We start from the raw sequence: 14,681 nt of genomic DNA on the forward strand, positions 1-14,681 counted from the left end.
ATGACAAGTGCTGAGAATGTAGACAGATGCAGGACCCCAGGGAGAGGTATCTCTAGGAAGGTGACTGCCACCAGCTCCCAAGGAGGGGCTGCCCCCTGGGGACACCTCAGTTCCAGGGCTGGTGCTTACTCCTCCCAGCACTTGGTGACCTCCTTTTTGGGGACTAGGCTTTCAGGACCTGTAACAAATCTTCCTCTGAACAGGAATTTAATGTTTGCAGACTTTGGAGGCAACTCTGGTGAATTAAATGAACATTCAAATTTGGGGTATATAAGTAGTACATGAGTAACTATACAGTGGTTAAAGTTCCACCCCAGGTTTGGGACTCTTGTATTTGCTTTAGTAAATAGTATGGTAAAAATATCTCCCAACTGGGTGGAGGTAAAATGAGGAAGCTGACTGACTGGAGAAACTCATACAGTGTCCTAGGAGGCTGTGCCACATATCAGGACCTATTGCAGACGTTAGCCCTGCGCTCTACAGTTTGTAAAGGGCATCTTCCCAGATGCTCACAGAGTGCTATAAGGCATAAGGCAGACACTGATCATATTCCGAGTTTACTAAGAGTTAAACAGGGCCGGGTGCAGTGGCTCATGCCTATAATCCCAACACTTTGGGAGGCTGAGGTGGGTGAATCACCTGAGGTCAGGAATCGAGACCAGCCTGGCCAACATGGCAAAACACCATCTCTACTAAAACTACAAAAATTAGCCAGGCGTGGTGGCAGGCCCCTGTAATCCCAGCTACTTGGGAAGCTGAGGGCTGAGGCAGGGACAATTGCTTGAACCCGGGAAGTGGAGATTGCAGTGAGACATGGTGAGCCTGGGCAACAGAGCAAGACTCTGTCTCAAAACAAAAAGCAAAACAAAACAGGAAAAAAAAGGAGTACAACAGCCAGAATATTGTCCATGGCTACCTTACTGGTAGGTGACAGGACCAAGGACCCACCCTCCCAGCCAACTGCCGGGAAGGAGAGGAGGACCAAGTGCTCATGTGTTTGTCTAAAAAGCAGCTTCATCAGCGCATATGTGTTTTTTTTTCCAATAACTCTATGTAAAAAAGAAGACATTCACAGTGTCTCTGTACCACATGTCTGACAGATACACCACGTGTATATGGTGGGTATGTGCTCTGTACGATTAAGCTTTTCCTATGTGTATAATGGATATAAAATGTGTGGGAGGAGGATATGCCATGTGGGAGGTGAATTTGCTGGGGGCATCTGCTATATGGGATGGCTTTACAGTATTTGCAATAACTATATTTTGGGTAATCATTTACAACATAAAATGTGTATTAATGTATTTGTTCTGTGTATTTCCTATTTCTCTGTGCATATACTGTGTAGGGCAGGCATACACCGTGCATGATGGGTACAGGCTCTGTGTCTGATTAGTATGCCATGTGTGTGATGAGTGCAGGCTATATGTGGAGTACATGTTGTTTATGCTTGTGTGAAGGTTATACCCCGAGTGTGTGTGATGGCTGTATTTTGTAATAGTATACAAGGCATAAACAGTGTCTACAAAGAATGTGCTGTGTCTGAGGAGTGTATGTTGTGTGGATGATGTGTATACTCTGGGGAGGGATGTGTTGTGTAACATGTACTATATGGGTGATGAGCATATACTGTGACATATACTCAGTGTGTGATAAAATTACATTGGGTAAGTGTGCATACACGCCACATACGGAGCATATATTGTATGTGTGATGGGTATACAGTGTGTTGGGTATAATGAGTAATAGGTATATGTAGTGTATATAATGGACTTACTCTTTATGGTGAATATATACTGTGTGGGAGTGCTAAATATACACTTTGTAGCATAAATAAGTACTGTGTGATCAGTACATGGTGTGTATGGTTGTGTCGCAAAGTTGTCATTGTGATGGGTCTGTTTGGTGTGTAGCAGGCACCCTGGTATATGGAGGCCATGATGGGAATATGGGCTGTGCGCCTGAGTGGGAGCAGGCAGAGGAGAGTCATCCTGCGGGGAGGGGGCGTGGCAGGGAGCAGTTGGATCTTCATCTGTTTCCAGAACCCCCAGACCCTTGAGCCCACCGACCACACTGTTTCAGGTTCTTCCTCAAGTTCTTCCTCAAATGCAACCAGAACTGCCTGAAGAATGCGGGGAATCCCAGAGACATGCGCCGCTTCCAGGTGGGTCTGGAGAGAGGGTTTCCCCTTGCAACCCCACCCTTTCCTAATGGAGGGGAGGCGAGGGGGAAGGGAAGACTGTGACCCTGCCACCCTGGGAACGGCCTCCAAGGCAGATCTCTGCCCAGCCCTGTGCCTCCCCAGCCTGGTTGGTGCCTGCTGGGGGTGGGGCAGCTCCTTCTCAACTTGTGCTGGCTGCCAAGGGAGGCTTCATTAGAGTCCCACTTAAGAAGATGCTAATTGTGACATTTTTACATGATTAACGACCCAGGCAATTTGCATAGCGTGAAGCGGAGAGCAGCTGCCCTTAGCACATCCCCAAGCTGCACACCCCTCCCAGTGCAGGGCGGGGGAAGAAGGCAGCCCTAGTTTTCTCCCCATAATAGGGCAGGGGCTCCTGCTGCTGGGTTCTCCGGCTGATGCTGCCCACCTCCACTTGCCTAAGACCCCATTCCTGCCTTGGAGGCCCGTAGATACAGCCCAGCATTCTGTGTATGCAAAAACAGTAGCCATTCTTTGCCTAAGGAGCCAGTTTTTTCAGGGGTCTTTATTTTTGTAGCGCCTGGTGAGTCAGTTCATCTGGGGGTATCACCTGATCCAGCTGGCCCCCTTCCACCAGCTCAGACACTGCAGGATTGAAGCCCTCCTCCTCCCACCAGTGACCCTAAATTCCAGCATCCAGCCACCAGCCTCAAGGTGCTGGTTCCCCACCACATTCCCCTCCCGGGAGCCCCCGAGGGCCCCAGCCAGGCTGGCCTCGGCTCTCCCCGCAGGTGGTGGTGTCCACGACGGTGAGCGTGGACGGACACGTGCTGGCCGTGTCCGACAACATGTTTGTGCACAACAACTCCAAGCATGGCCGCAGGGCGCGCCGCCTGGACCCCTCCGAAGGTCAGGACCCTGGCCCAGCCCTGGCCGCCGCGGGCCCAGCCAGCCCCCAGGCCCCACCTCAGCGCGGTCCCCTGACCTGGGTCCTCTCCTGCCTCCCAGCTGCCACCCCCTGCATCAAGGCCATCAGCCCCGGGGAGGGCTGGACCACGGGCGGCGCCACCGTCATTGTCATCGGCGACAACTTCTTCGACGGGTTGCAGGTCGTGTTCGGAAACGTGCTCGTGTGGAGCGAGGTGGGCCAACCCCGCCAGTCTCCCTCTGGGCCTAGGGGCTGGGCCCTCCCCTCGCCGATGCGGGACCTGCAGGCCTCCCCTCTCCCCTCGCAGCTCATCACGCCCCACGCCATCCGGGTGCAGACGCCCCCGCGGCACATCCCCGGGGTGGTGGAGGTGACCCTCTCCTACAAGTCCAAGCAGTTTTGCAAGGGATCCCCCGGCCGCTTTGTCTACACAGGTAAGGAGTCCGGCGGGGGAGGGGAGGTCTAAGGTGCGCGGAGGGAGCCCACCCCGCGCACTGATCTCGGTTCTTGGTGTTGGGAGTTAGCAGAGCTCTACGCTGTGGCCACGCCCCCTAGGCGGCCTCGGGTCTTTTCAACCACCTACGCCTGTGATCTCTCCGCTCGCAGGACCGTCTTTCTCTGGCTCTGTGTGTTTCCCTCCCTGGCCTCTGGCTCCTTAGTCCCTTCCCCGGGGCAAAGTCCTCCCCACAACCAACATTCTTACTCCCTCGGCCATCTCACCTCCTGAACATTGTGTCTCCCGCCCGCAGACTCTCCAGGGTTTAGAGCCTCTCCAAAGGGATGTTTATTTCAAAGATGCCAATGGGGTCGCTGCTCCCCGAATCTTCTCTGGGTCTCTTGGTTCCCCCACGCTACCCCAGGCATCACTCTGCATGTACACGCACACACACGTGCGTACATACACACCCCTTGCACGACGCCAGGGCGAGCAGTGAACACACGTGGAGAGGCAGTGTAGAACCCCCCAGCCTCGCTCTATTTGGCCGCTGGCCAAGTCTTCTCCATTTCCATCCTCCCGCCCCGCCCCAGCTAAGCCACCCACTTCTCTCCACGCCACCGCAGTCCCCACCATCGCGCCGCCGCCCGCACCGATGCTCATCGAGCCCTTCGAGGGACACTCGGTAGTGACCCTACTTACCCTCCCCGGAGCTCCAGTCTAACACGGAAAGGCTGAGCAGAGAACCGCATGGGGTGGATGGGGTCACACGGTCAAGGGGCTGACAATCAAGGAAAACCTTTGGTAGGGAGTGTCTGCTGAGCCCGGCTAAGCCGAAACCCGAGGGCTGAGTGGGGAGGTTGACCTGGGGAAGGAAGGGCGGTTGCAGAAGGAATGACAAGGACCGAGCCCCAGAAGTGAGTGCTTTCTCTTTGCCGGGAAACTAAAGGAAATTCACTAAAGAATTAGAGGTGAAGGTAGGGCTTTGAGACTGGTGGATTAGGTCGGGGCCAGGCTATCTGAAAAGGGCGGTGCGGGGATCAGGAAAAGGGGAAGGAGGAGGAGAAGGGCGTGGGGAGCTGGGTCAGACGCGCATACACACACACCCCTTGCACAACGCCAGGGTGAGCAGTGAACACAACACACGTGGAGATGCAATGTAGAATCCGGCTGCTGGCCGGATCTTCTCTACTTCCATCCTCCCGCCCCAGCCCAAGCCACCCACTTCTCCAGCTGCTTCCCTAGGGTGCATGCAAACCTCTAGCTCTCAGATGCTGCAGAGAGTCCACTTGAGCCGTGATAAATGGAGATTGTTTTTTCTTTTTTATAATAAACTCCTGATTTGACCAGATGAAAAGAGAAAGCTCTCCATCGAGTCCTGCCCTTAGGACTATAACTCATATGTGTATACGGTTTCCCTTTTTTCTAATCACAAATGGGTGCATGTGTGTTCATGCCAAGCGCCTAGGGCCGAGGACGGAGCCTGGCTCAGTAAGTATTTGTTGAATAAACAAACGAAGGAACTGAAACTTCCCTGAACCTCGCTGCCAGGCGTGCCTGGAGTTTTCCGGGGCACTTGGGCTGGCCTGGTGGAGAGGGCTGCAGCGAGGCTCCTGGATTGGGCGCTGGCCTGCTTTTGGCGCCCTGCGTCTCACCCTGGGAGTGGGGGGCTGTGGGGGAGACGTCCTCCAAACGCCGCCCCGTTCCCCAGCTCTGAACGAGCCTACCATTGACTACGGATTCCAGAGGCTACAGAAAGTCATTCCCAGACACCCCGGAGACCCCGAGAGGCTGCCCAAGGTACTCAGAGGGGTGGGGCGGGGCTGAGGGTGTCCTGTGGGCAAGGGGGTGAGGAGGGGCTCCCGAGGGCCCCTTCGTCGCCCCCAGGGGCTGCCCCTCCGTCCCGCTGTCTCTCCCCCTGTCCCCAGGAAGTGCTGCTGAAGCGGGCGGCCGACTTGGCAGAGGCCCTGTACGGAGTGCCCGGCAGTAACCAGGTATGGCGCCTCCGCCCTCCCAGCGCCGCAGGGACCCGGGCTCCCCAGCATGCGGCGCCCGCGGCTGCCCCGGCCGTGCCCCGCTCTTGTCTTCGCAGGAGCTCCTCCTGAAGCGCGCGGCGGACGTGGCCGAGGCTCTGTACAGCACCCCCCGCGCACCCGGGCCGCTCGGACCCCTGGCCCCGAGCCACCCACACCCCGCTGTCGTGGGCATCAACGCCTTCAGCAGCCCGCTGGCCATCGCCGTCGGGGACGCCACCCCGGGGCCCGAGCCGGGTGCGTGCGCCGCGCCTCCCCGCCGTCCTCGGGCCTCGCCACCGCCCCTCCCCGGCCGGCACCGCCCCCTGACGGCCGCGCTCTCTCTCGCAGGCTACGCGCGCAGCTGCAGTAGCGCGTCTCCCCGCGGGTTCGCGCCCAGCCCCGGCTCGCAGCAGAGCGGCTACGGCAGCGGCCTCGGAGCTGGCCTGGGCGGCTACGGCGCGCCGGGCGTGGCCGGCCTCGGCGTGCCTGGGTCCCCTAGCTTCCTCAATGGCTCCACCGCCACCTCGCCCTTCGCCAGTGAGTGTCCCCCGCCCGCGAGGGAAGGTCGGGGGCCGGGGAGCGGAACGGGACTCAGCCCCGCCCCCGCCCATACCGGAGAGGTTGGGGCGCCGGCGCCGTGAGAGTCGACCCTGGCTCAGCCCTCGGGTGGCAGGCCCACAGTCCCTGTCTGGAACCTCCCCTGCCGCAGGACCTCAACCCCACCCCTAGGCTGCACATCCTGGGGTCCTGGGGCCAGAGTACTTAGTGCACCTTTAGCCTTCTTTGCCGATCCGTTATGCACATCGCTTCTAGGCCTCCAGTCCCTCTGAAGTGGGCTTTAATGGGTGGCGGGCGTCCATCTGAAATCTGGGACACCGCCCCCTTCCCATCTCGCGCCGGGACTTGGGGAGGAGGCTGGCGCCGCCTGCCGGAAGCCTAAGGAAACTCAGGGCTCGAGGGAAGCCGGCTTCCAGCCGCCCCCAGCTCCCAGGACTCCAGAGGCCAGGTGGGCGTGGGGAGGATGCGGTCCCTGCGATGTCGTCCGGCAGAGCGAGCGAGTTCTGTATGATCAGACAGAATTTGAGTTTCAGTGTCCAAATCAGGAGCTGCCGGGCATTCAGCAAGTTACTTATTTGAACTTGTTTCCTCGCAGTCAAATAGGGTCAATTCCACCCCCTGCTTAAGGTTGATCTCGGATCTGAATGTGCCACTGTGCCTAAAGGGCCAGTGTATGATTTCAGAGTCCCAGCCCTGACTGTGGGCGCCGACCACGTCCCATCTGGCTTCTCAGAGTGGGGAGCTCAGAGCTGGGTGGACAGGCAATGTCTGCGTGTCATGAGTGAGTGACATTCCGAACGGCTTTGATGCCTTGTCATTTTACACTGCCCTCAAGACTCTTCCATCATCAAGTTCCAGATCAGCATGTTCACAGCTCTTTTTAGCTTAGCTATTCAGCAGGCATTTATAAAGCGCCCACTGTATGCAAAGCCCAGGACTTGGGGGATCCCCCCACTCCTGTCACCTGCAAGAAGCCTCCCTATCAATCATAAGAGAGATTGTTCCTGAAGTCCTAGGCGACTCTGCAGAGCTGGAGAGGTGGTGAAGGCTATCCCAGAAGGAACTGGTCATGGCTCTGCCTGTGGTGCCCTCCCCTCTCCCTGTCCCATATTTGCCATTGCCGACACTGCACTGTCTGTCCACCAGCCTGGCTTTCCTTGCAGGGCATGTGTCCTGCCTGCTTTCTGGCTGAAGGCCATGGCCCTCTGATGTCCCTCCTAAGGCCCCTGCCTCTCCTGGCTCTTTGCTCAGGCCAGGATTGGCTGCTCCTCCTTCCCCTCAGTTCTGGGGCAGTACCCTCACAACCTCTCTGTGGGCACCCCCTTGGTTTTGAAGCTTTCCCCTTGGGCCAACACTAGTGGGGTCTGGAACATCAGTTCCTTCCCGCACATACACTGTGGTCAACAGTAGAGGAACACACTGCCCCAGTGTGCAGAACCCAGCCCACCTGGGGTCTTCCGATTCATCAAGAAGATCAAGAATTCTAGAGCTGCTTAAACCCAGCATCAGCTGGAGACACACTGGACTTGAGGGAGGGTTGGGTCTATTTCATGATATTGTCTTGACCAAGGCTTACCCAGGTACCCTTCCACTCCCCACGTTCAGGGTGCTTTGTGGCCCAACTCCAACAGGTGTCATTCTCATTGAGTTTGTCAGAACATTCCTGGAATGACATCAGAACTGCCCCAGCCAGAGGCTCAGGGGCTGTTTGCTTGGGTCTCTCTTTGTTTTTCTGCTTCAGCCACCAGCAACCCTGAAATGACTCACAGCTCCCCACACTACCTACCCAAGGTACAAAATGTGGCTGTGAGCCCTGGGCATTGAGAGCTATAGTACATTTTCTGGCATTAGTCTCAAGCCCTTCATCGGGCTCTGGGGGCCTCTCCAGCTGGCAGTAACTGTTGTCTTAAAGGAGATGAGGCTGAGGGCATTTGGAAGAGGGGCAGCTGTCCAAGGCATTATTGTATCAAGGGAGGTAGGAGGGTCCTCTGATGCCAAAGGCAGCCTTCTCAGGCTATTGCTTTCTTCCAGGAAGCCTGACCCACCCCACTGCCTGCTGCCTGGACAATACTCAAATCACAGCCTTACCAGTCTTTATAGGAGAGAGGCAGGGAATTGGGTTCAGATGAGGATGTAGAAAGGTGGGATCCAGCGATGCCCTGGGCCTGAGCCCCCAGGAGAGGAGGCTGCAGGAAGAGGGGGCAGGCAAAGCCTGTGTGCAGGAGGCTCCCTTGCCATTCCCAGGAGGGCAAGCCACAGCCTGGGTGGCTAGGGAGTTTGAGAACAGGAAGATCTGAGGATGTAGACCCCTGCACTTTGCTTTAAAATTGACCAGCTGGAAGGGGGAGATTCAGGAGACCCCCCAGGGCCCAGGCTGGAGATGACAAGGACCTGCATTAAGCTGTAAGGAAACAAAGTGCCCCAGGGTGCAGGGGGAAGTGGGAGAGGGACAGAGGAGCATAGGGGACATTGGCAAGGAGAGCATATTTGAGGAGGAAGTTGGAGTGCTGTTTATGATGTTGGGCAGAGAGGCTTATAACAGGAGCCTGTGCGTTCCCCCAAACTTCATCCCTGACTACTTGCTCCAGCTCTTCTGTGACCCCTGAACTATGACTATAGCCTTGGCACCCCAAGCAAGGCTCATAAACGTTTCCTAGCATCTCAGAATCCCAGGGGTTTTCAGCAGAAATCCTGAAGTAGTCCAGCTGTTGCTCATCTCATTTTTGAGTTTGGTTTGGTTTTTTTGAATGTTCTGGTTTTGCTTTTGTCTTTACCTCATCTGGCCCTGTCATCCCCAGCCCCGAGAAAAGGTCTCCAGAACCCTTGAGAGGTCAGGGCTGGCCCAGGACCCTCACAGCTCCCAGTGAGGTCTGAGCCTGGTACCTGGGTCAGCAGCCCACGTGGGGCCCCAGCAAAGCTCACTCTGGTGCTGTCTCCCTGTTGTGTCTCCCACCACCTTCCCTGCTGCGCCTGCCCCTCCCCGCCCCGCCCCGGAGTCATGCCCTCTAGCCCCCCGCTGGCGGCTGCCTCCTCCATGTCCCTCCCGGCCGCTGCCCCCACCACCAGCGTCTTCTCCTTCTCGCCTGTCAACATGATCTCCGCCGTCAAACAGAGGAGCGCCTTCGCCCCCGTGCTGCGCCCCCCGAGCTCCCCACCCCAGGCCTGCCCCAGAGCCCATGGAGAGGGGCTTCCAGGTGAGTGCTCCACCCTGCCTCACTGCGGCAGGAAGGAAGGGCCCTTGTGGAGCAGCTGGGCTAGAGGGGCCTGCTCCATCCGCATCTCACCAGTGCCTCATGCTGGCTAACCCGCTCTTCTTGGAGGACGGAGAGCAGGGAGCTCTGCTGGGGTCCAGGGAGGTCCCTCTGGCCCCCACTCCCCTGGTCTCCCAGCCTGGGATGGTCACCATTCTGAATGCTCTCAGTTGACCACTTGGCCAAGGAGAAGAGACTCAAATCACAGTTGATGGGGTCTAGAAACTACCCCAACATGCCATCCCCATCCAGCTGAGCCCAGAGCAAAGACCCTCGGAGCTGGTGGGCTGCACGCCTGTACCTGTGCCTCCCTGTGTCCACCAGAGGGTAGCACACACCACTGTGAGGGACTGGGTCGCTGACGATGGAAGGGGACTGACCTTAGAAGAGGCTTAGCCCAGCTTCCCTCCCCACATTTTACAGATTAGGACTTGAGACCAAGTCATCTTCCCACATCCCATTCGTGAAATGGCTGTTCTCTCACTTTACCCACGTGCAGCAGAACCTTTGAACCAGCAGAGCCTTTCCTATTCACGTGGTGATTGGAAACTCACTGGGAGGACAGAGGAAGGGACCGGCTGTGGAAAAGGAGGAGGCAACAGGATGTGGGTGGGACAGAACAGGTCCTTGTTGATGGGGATGGTGGGGGCCGGGGCCAGTGTCTTCCCTAAGAGGCTTACAGGTGTTTTTCTTATCTGGCTAAGGGATGCTTCCACGGGATCCCCTAGGACTCAATCTGGCACGCAGCAGGTGCTTAATAAATAGTCGAATTATTGAATGAATATATGAGTCAGAAGGGCACCGTTCACACCCACACAGAAGGCTGCAGTGCAGTTTGTGGGTCACTGATCTGGAAGAGGCTGGGTTAGAGCATGTCCTATCGCGTATTCCCCAAGACAATAATGGGTCAGAGCAACAGAGCATTAGGAAAGAATCAGTGTTGAAATTACGTAAGTGGCTACTGAAGAATTTGTCAGAGCCTTTCATGTGCCAGGGTACATTGTGAACCTTCTAGGAAACAGGAGATGCAAATTTATTTGAGCACAAAAATGTATTTTTCTAACAGCATCTTGAGATTAGTTCCTGGGGAATGACCTTGAGATGCAGGAAGAGACACCCTCATGGTTTCCTCAGCCTGATGTGGGGGCTGATCAGGCTGGGATGCCTGTCACAAGAGCAAGGCCAATGGCCTGGGCCCCAGAGCCATCTCCAAATCCAAGGCAGGGGCAAGTGGGGCAGCCTCCAGGCTGAGGCAGGGGAGGGGGCTGTGGATAATGCTCTACGGAGCCTCTGTGCTCCAGGGTCCCTGTATGAGAGTCCAGGGACGCCGGAAAGAGGGTGCGAAACCTCAGGGCCTGGGAGAACAATGAGGATGATACATGTCCGCAGCGTCCTGCAGAATCAGCTGCTCTGGGGGCAGTCAGAGCAACTAGGTGCAGCCCGGAAACTTCTGAGAACTGTGCTGATGCCCTGCCCTGCACACAGAATGGGATCCTCCTCTGCACAGTTCAGACAGGCCTGTGATGGTGACTCAAATAATAACAGACTTTTGTGCCAGGAAGGGCAGGCGGGCAAGGGGGCTGCTTGGTGACCCATCCAGGGGTAGCCCATCTTCAGGGAAGGACTTGCCCAAGCAGGGTTTGAAGAAGAAGGCAGGGGTTCTTAGTGGGTGAGGAATGCCCTAGATAGAGTAGACCTCGGGCTGAAGATGTGTGGGTGGGAAGGCAGAGATTTGGGGCCCACATTCAAAACATTAAGAACATAACATGGCCAGGTGCAGTGGCTCACATGTGTAATCCTAGCACTTTGGCAGGCTGAGGTGGGCAGATCGCTTGAGATCAGGAGTTCAAGACCAGTCTGGGCAACATGGCAAAACCTCGTCTCTAAAAAAAATACAAAAATGAGCTGGGTGTGGTGGCCCATGCCTGTAGTCCCAGCTACTCGGGAGGCTGAGGTGGGAGGATCACTTGAGCCTGGGAGGTCAAGGCTGCAGTGAGCTGAGATTGCGCCATTGCACTCCAGTCTGTCTAGCCTGGACAACAGAGCAAGACTCTGTCTCAATAAATAAATAAATAAACAAACAAACAAACAAATAACATACAAATATAGGCCAAAGATTTATTTAACTCATCAGTGAGGGAGCTAACAGGATGACAGAGTGGCTTAAAGGAGACAGTGACAGACTGAAGCCAGTAAAACAAGGAGGGCTGAAATAAGATTGCTGGCTGCAAACTGCTTCTACAGAGCAATAAACTTGTAACCTTCCTCTGGGGATTGTCTTTTCTACCAATGAGAAGTCATCCGCCATTTCTCAGCCTCCTCCAAGTGAACATCCATTAAACTGAGCAAAGCCTGGGCCCTAGCCAGTAGCATGAAATCAAAAGACGTCACATGCCCCAGAATAAGATGACTCTTAAGGTTGGCTTATTTGATAATGCTCTAGGGTGACTTTGAAAGGATACACAGTCACTTTTTTGGCCTTATTTCCAAGTTTTGGATAATTTTTCTTAGGTGTGTTTGGAGCTTAGAATGTGAGGGATGGAGAGAACAGAGGGTCACTGATTTCTCCTGCCAGCAAAGAGAACCATGGGGGGGAGTCAGGCAGGGGTGGGGAGTGGTGAAGTGACGAATTTCATAGGTGTGGGAGGCAGACAGGATGCTGCTGTGGGTATGTCAATCAGTACTCCTGGAGGCTGGCCTCTTTCCTTTTCTGCCCTGGTACATGGCCATGTGCTTGAGGAAGCAGATGGGCCCTCTGAAGGAGGCCACCCTGGGAGAAGGAGCCTGGGGTCATCTCTCTCTTGAGGGAGGTAGGGAGCAAGAGCATGGGCTGCATCCCCTGAGCATCTGAGAGGCACCCCTCACCCCTGATCTGCAGTGCTGCCGCGGGCCAGGGCTAGGGATGGCTGACTGCCTTCAGAAAGTGCTATATCCCCTGCCTGCTGTCTCCAGCCCAGAGAGTGACAGGCAGGTGGCTCCCCAGGTGGCGCATGGCTTATGGCTCCTTTCTCCTTGATTACTGCAGACCAGTCTTTTGAGGATTCTGACAAGTTCCACTCTCCAGCCCGGGGGCTTCAGGGCCTAGCGTACTCCTAATTACGGTAGGTCTCTGACTGGGTCTGGCCTCCCCCGCCCCACCTGGCCCTGAGATGGGCTTGCTCTCTAAAGGCCTTCATCCTGTGCTCAAGCCTCCCCGCTAGCAGCCCCGCAGGGATGGGGATCTGGGGTCCAAGTCTTCCTCCCCAGGGCCCATCTAGACAGCTTTCTGAGGTACATAGCCCACCCCAGTAACCCAAGCTGACCAGGTAGAGAGAAGTGGCTTCCTGTCCCCTGGCAGCCAGCCTTCCTCCCCGACCTTCTTCTCTCCCTCTCTCGCCCCACCAGGTCTGCAGCTGTTCCCATGGAGCCCGGACTGGAGGTCCCTCTGGGATTCACAGCCACACCCTGGATGGTGGCACAGACAGATGCAAGGCCAGGGCCATGGGCAGACCTCAACCCGTGAGCTGAATGGGGAGAGGCCTTCACCCCATGCTCAAGCCTCCCCGCTAGCAGCCCCACAGGCTTCTCTCGCCTCCCTGTCTTGGGGTGGTCAGAAACCCCAGCACTGTGCAGATGCTCTTGGCAGGAGAGCGTCCCAGGGAGGTGCTGGGATTCTGGGCCTCAATGTCTGGGTCTTGGTTCCTCTGAAAGAAATGGATCTTGTGCAGATCAGGGATGTCGAGTGAGGGGAGCATGGGATGGGGACCGTGGGAAAGAGGACAGCTCAGGGAGAAGTGACCTGAAAAGGTCCTGTTTGCATCTGACCCATCTCAACTGGCCCAGCATCCCAACTTCTCTACAGCAAAAGGGTGGCGCCCCGCAGCCTCGGGAGGCCTGCCCAGGCTCCCGTGGAGCTTCCAACAGCTGCTTGGCCCCGCAGCTGCCCCCACTTCCTTTGAGACCTGCACTCTCATGCCTGCCACATCATGCCTCCCTGTGGGGGCCTTGGGCATGGAGGAGGCAGAAGAGGGGGTGCCAGGCCTCCTGTATTTGGGGTCTTCCCCCAGTGGATGTCTCATGTACTCTGGCCCCACACACTCACAATGACTCTGGCTGGCCCCATGCAGCGGGCCCAGCCGCCCCCCAGGTGGCCTCACATTCTGCTCTGCTAAGTTTGGAGAAAACAGAACAATAAACCAGATGCAGGTGGTGCCCGCCCGGCCTCTCACCTGCCTCCTTGGTGTGAGTTTGCTTTTCTTAGCAGCAGTTCAGCAGCTCTAGGGGAGGCTCCAAACCCTGCCCCCGGGGAGCCCTCTTGCGCCTTGGGCTTTTTAAACAGCCCCAGAGTTCGACTAAGCAAGTATTCCCTGCCCCACGTCTGTTCTTGGGGACTGTTGGGGGAGAGGGAGCAGGCTAGCAGGCCTGAGCTCTGCCTGGGAGCATAATAGGGCCACTGAGGACTCAGCTGCCCAGCTCTCTAGTCAAGATCAAAGTGGTGGTTGTCAGGACATTGCTGAGAACCAGGAGAGACCAAACCAAATATGACCCAGATGTACAGAGGCTCAGAAATTGGATCCAGTTCAACATAGAGGCTTCAGGGCCACGCCTGGGCTGGGTGGGGCAGCTTGTGGCTCCCAGGGCGGTTTATCTGAGCCACACCCCAATCCCATCCCACCGCCCCCACCCCCAGGCCTAGGCACCTTATGGCTCACCTGCCTCAGAGTTTGGGTGGAAGGAGGGTAAGGAGGCAAGATTCCTGTGCCCATTCACTCCACCACCCACCCCTCTAGGATGAGTCCCAGTTGTCCCCCAGAGATATGTCCCCTGGATGATGGTCTGGCTGTCCGACCCTGAAAGCCACCTTTTTGACCCACGATCCAGTGAGCCCCGTGTCTAGCCCCAAGCCTCAGGCTTTCCTCTTTCTCTTCCTGGCCCTGCTTCTGGGCTCTGGCCTCTGGACACCCTGGCCCTTTCAACCCATGCGTCCATGACCTGCAAATGCAGCCTTCTGGACAGGCACACTTGCCAGGGCAGATGGGCTGGTCCTGTCTTTCAGAGGCCTCTACTTCTTTCTCTGGTGTTCTTGGCCAGCGCCTGGGATTCATCTCTCCTGGACACACGGCAAGAGGTCATGCTGCCTTCTGGTCATCCTGTCCCATTCTCAGTGCTTGTGTGGCCTCCTGCTCAGAGCACCAAAGCCTGCCTGCCCACGCCCTGCTTTATTTGGCTCTGAGCAGCTCCCATTGCCCAGGGCCCTCCCAGCTGAGGCCCTGCAAAATTCTAATCTGCACTGGACACAGGTGATAACTGGATAGTGGTCACACTCTGGTTCCCAGGATGGGTCAGGTGCCATGGTGGATATAAATGAGAC

General features: G+C 56.5%; 1 protein-coding gene across 4 annotated transcripts in view; it reads left to right on the forward strand.

Annotated features, from left to right (window-relative positions):
- EBF4 (EBF family member 4) overlaps positions 1 to 13,556 on the forward strand; it is a 68,278-nt gene extending 54,722 nt beyond the window's left edge. The window contains exons 8-18 of one of the 4 annotated variants that reach the window (XR_004246013.2): positions 2,083 to 2,164; positions 2,935 to 3,052; positions 3,152 to 3,285; positions 3,379 to 3,505; positions 5,219 to 5,307; positions 5,436 to 5,501; positions 5,600 to 5,777; positions 5,871 to 6,059; positions 9,193 to 9,274; positions 12,357 to 12,432; positions 12,716 to 13,535. Coding sequence is in view for 3 of the 4 variants with exons in the window: in XM_032142725.2 (XP_031998616.2) it covers positions 2,083 to 2,164; positions 2,935 to 3,052; positions 3,152 to 3,285; positions 3,379 to 3,505; positions 5,219 to 5,307; positions 5,436 to 5,501; positions 5,600 to 5,777; positions 5,871 to 6,059; positions 9,077 to 9,274; positions 12,357 to 12,427 (1,252 nt within the window). In the remaining variant the exon portion in view is untranslated. Of the gene's footprint in view, positions 1 to 2,082; positions 2,165 to 2,934; positions 3,053 to 3,151; positions 3,286 to 3,378; positions 3,506 to 5,218; positions 5,308 to 5,435; positions 5,502 to 5,599; positions 5,778 to 5,870; positions 6,060 to 9,076; positions 9,275 to 12,356; positions 12,433 to 12,715 lie in introns of all 4 variants that reach the window. The other 3 variants (XM_032142725.2, XM_032754028.2, XM_032142726.2) reach the window with 3 other exon arrangements.
- Positions 13,557 to 14,681: the final 1,125 nt, after the last annotated feature.

Source organism: Hylobates moloch, unplaced genomic scaffold (assembly GCF_009828535.3).
Source record: "Hylobates moloch isolate HMO894 unplaced genomic scaffold, HMol_V3 SCAFFOLD_21, whole genome shotgun sequence".
Taxonomy (NCBI): Eukaryota; Metazoa; Chordata; class Mammalia; order Primates; family Hylobatidae; genus Hylobates; species Hylobates moloch.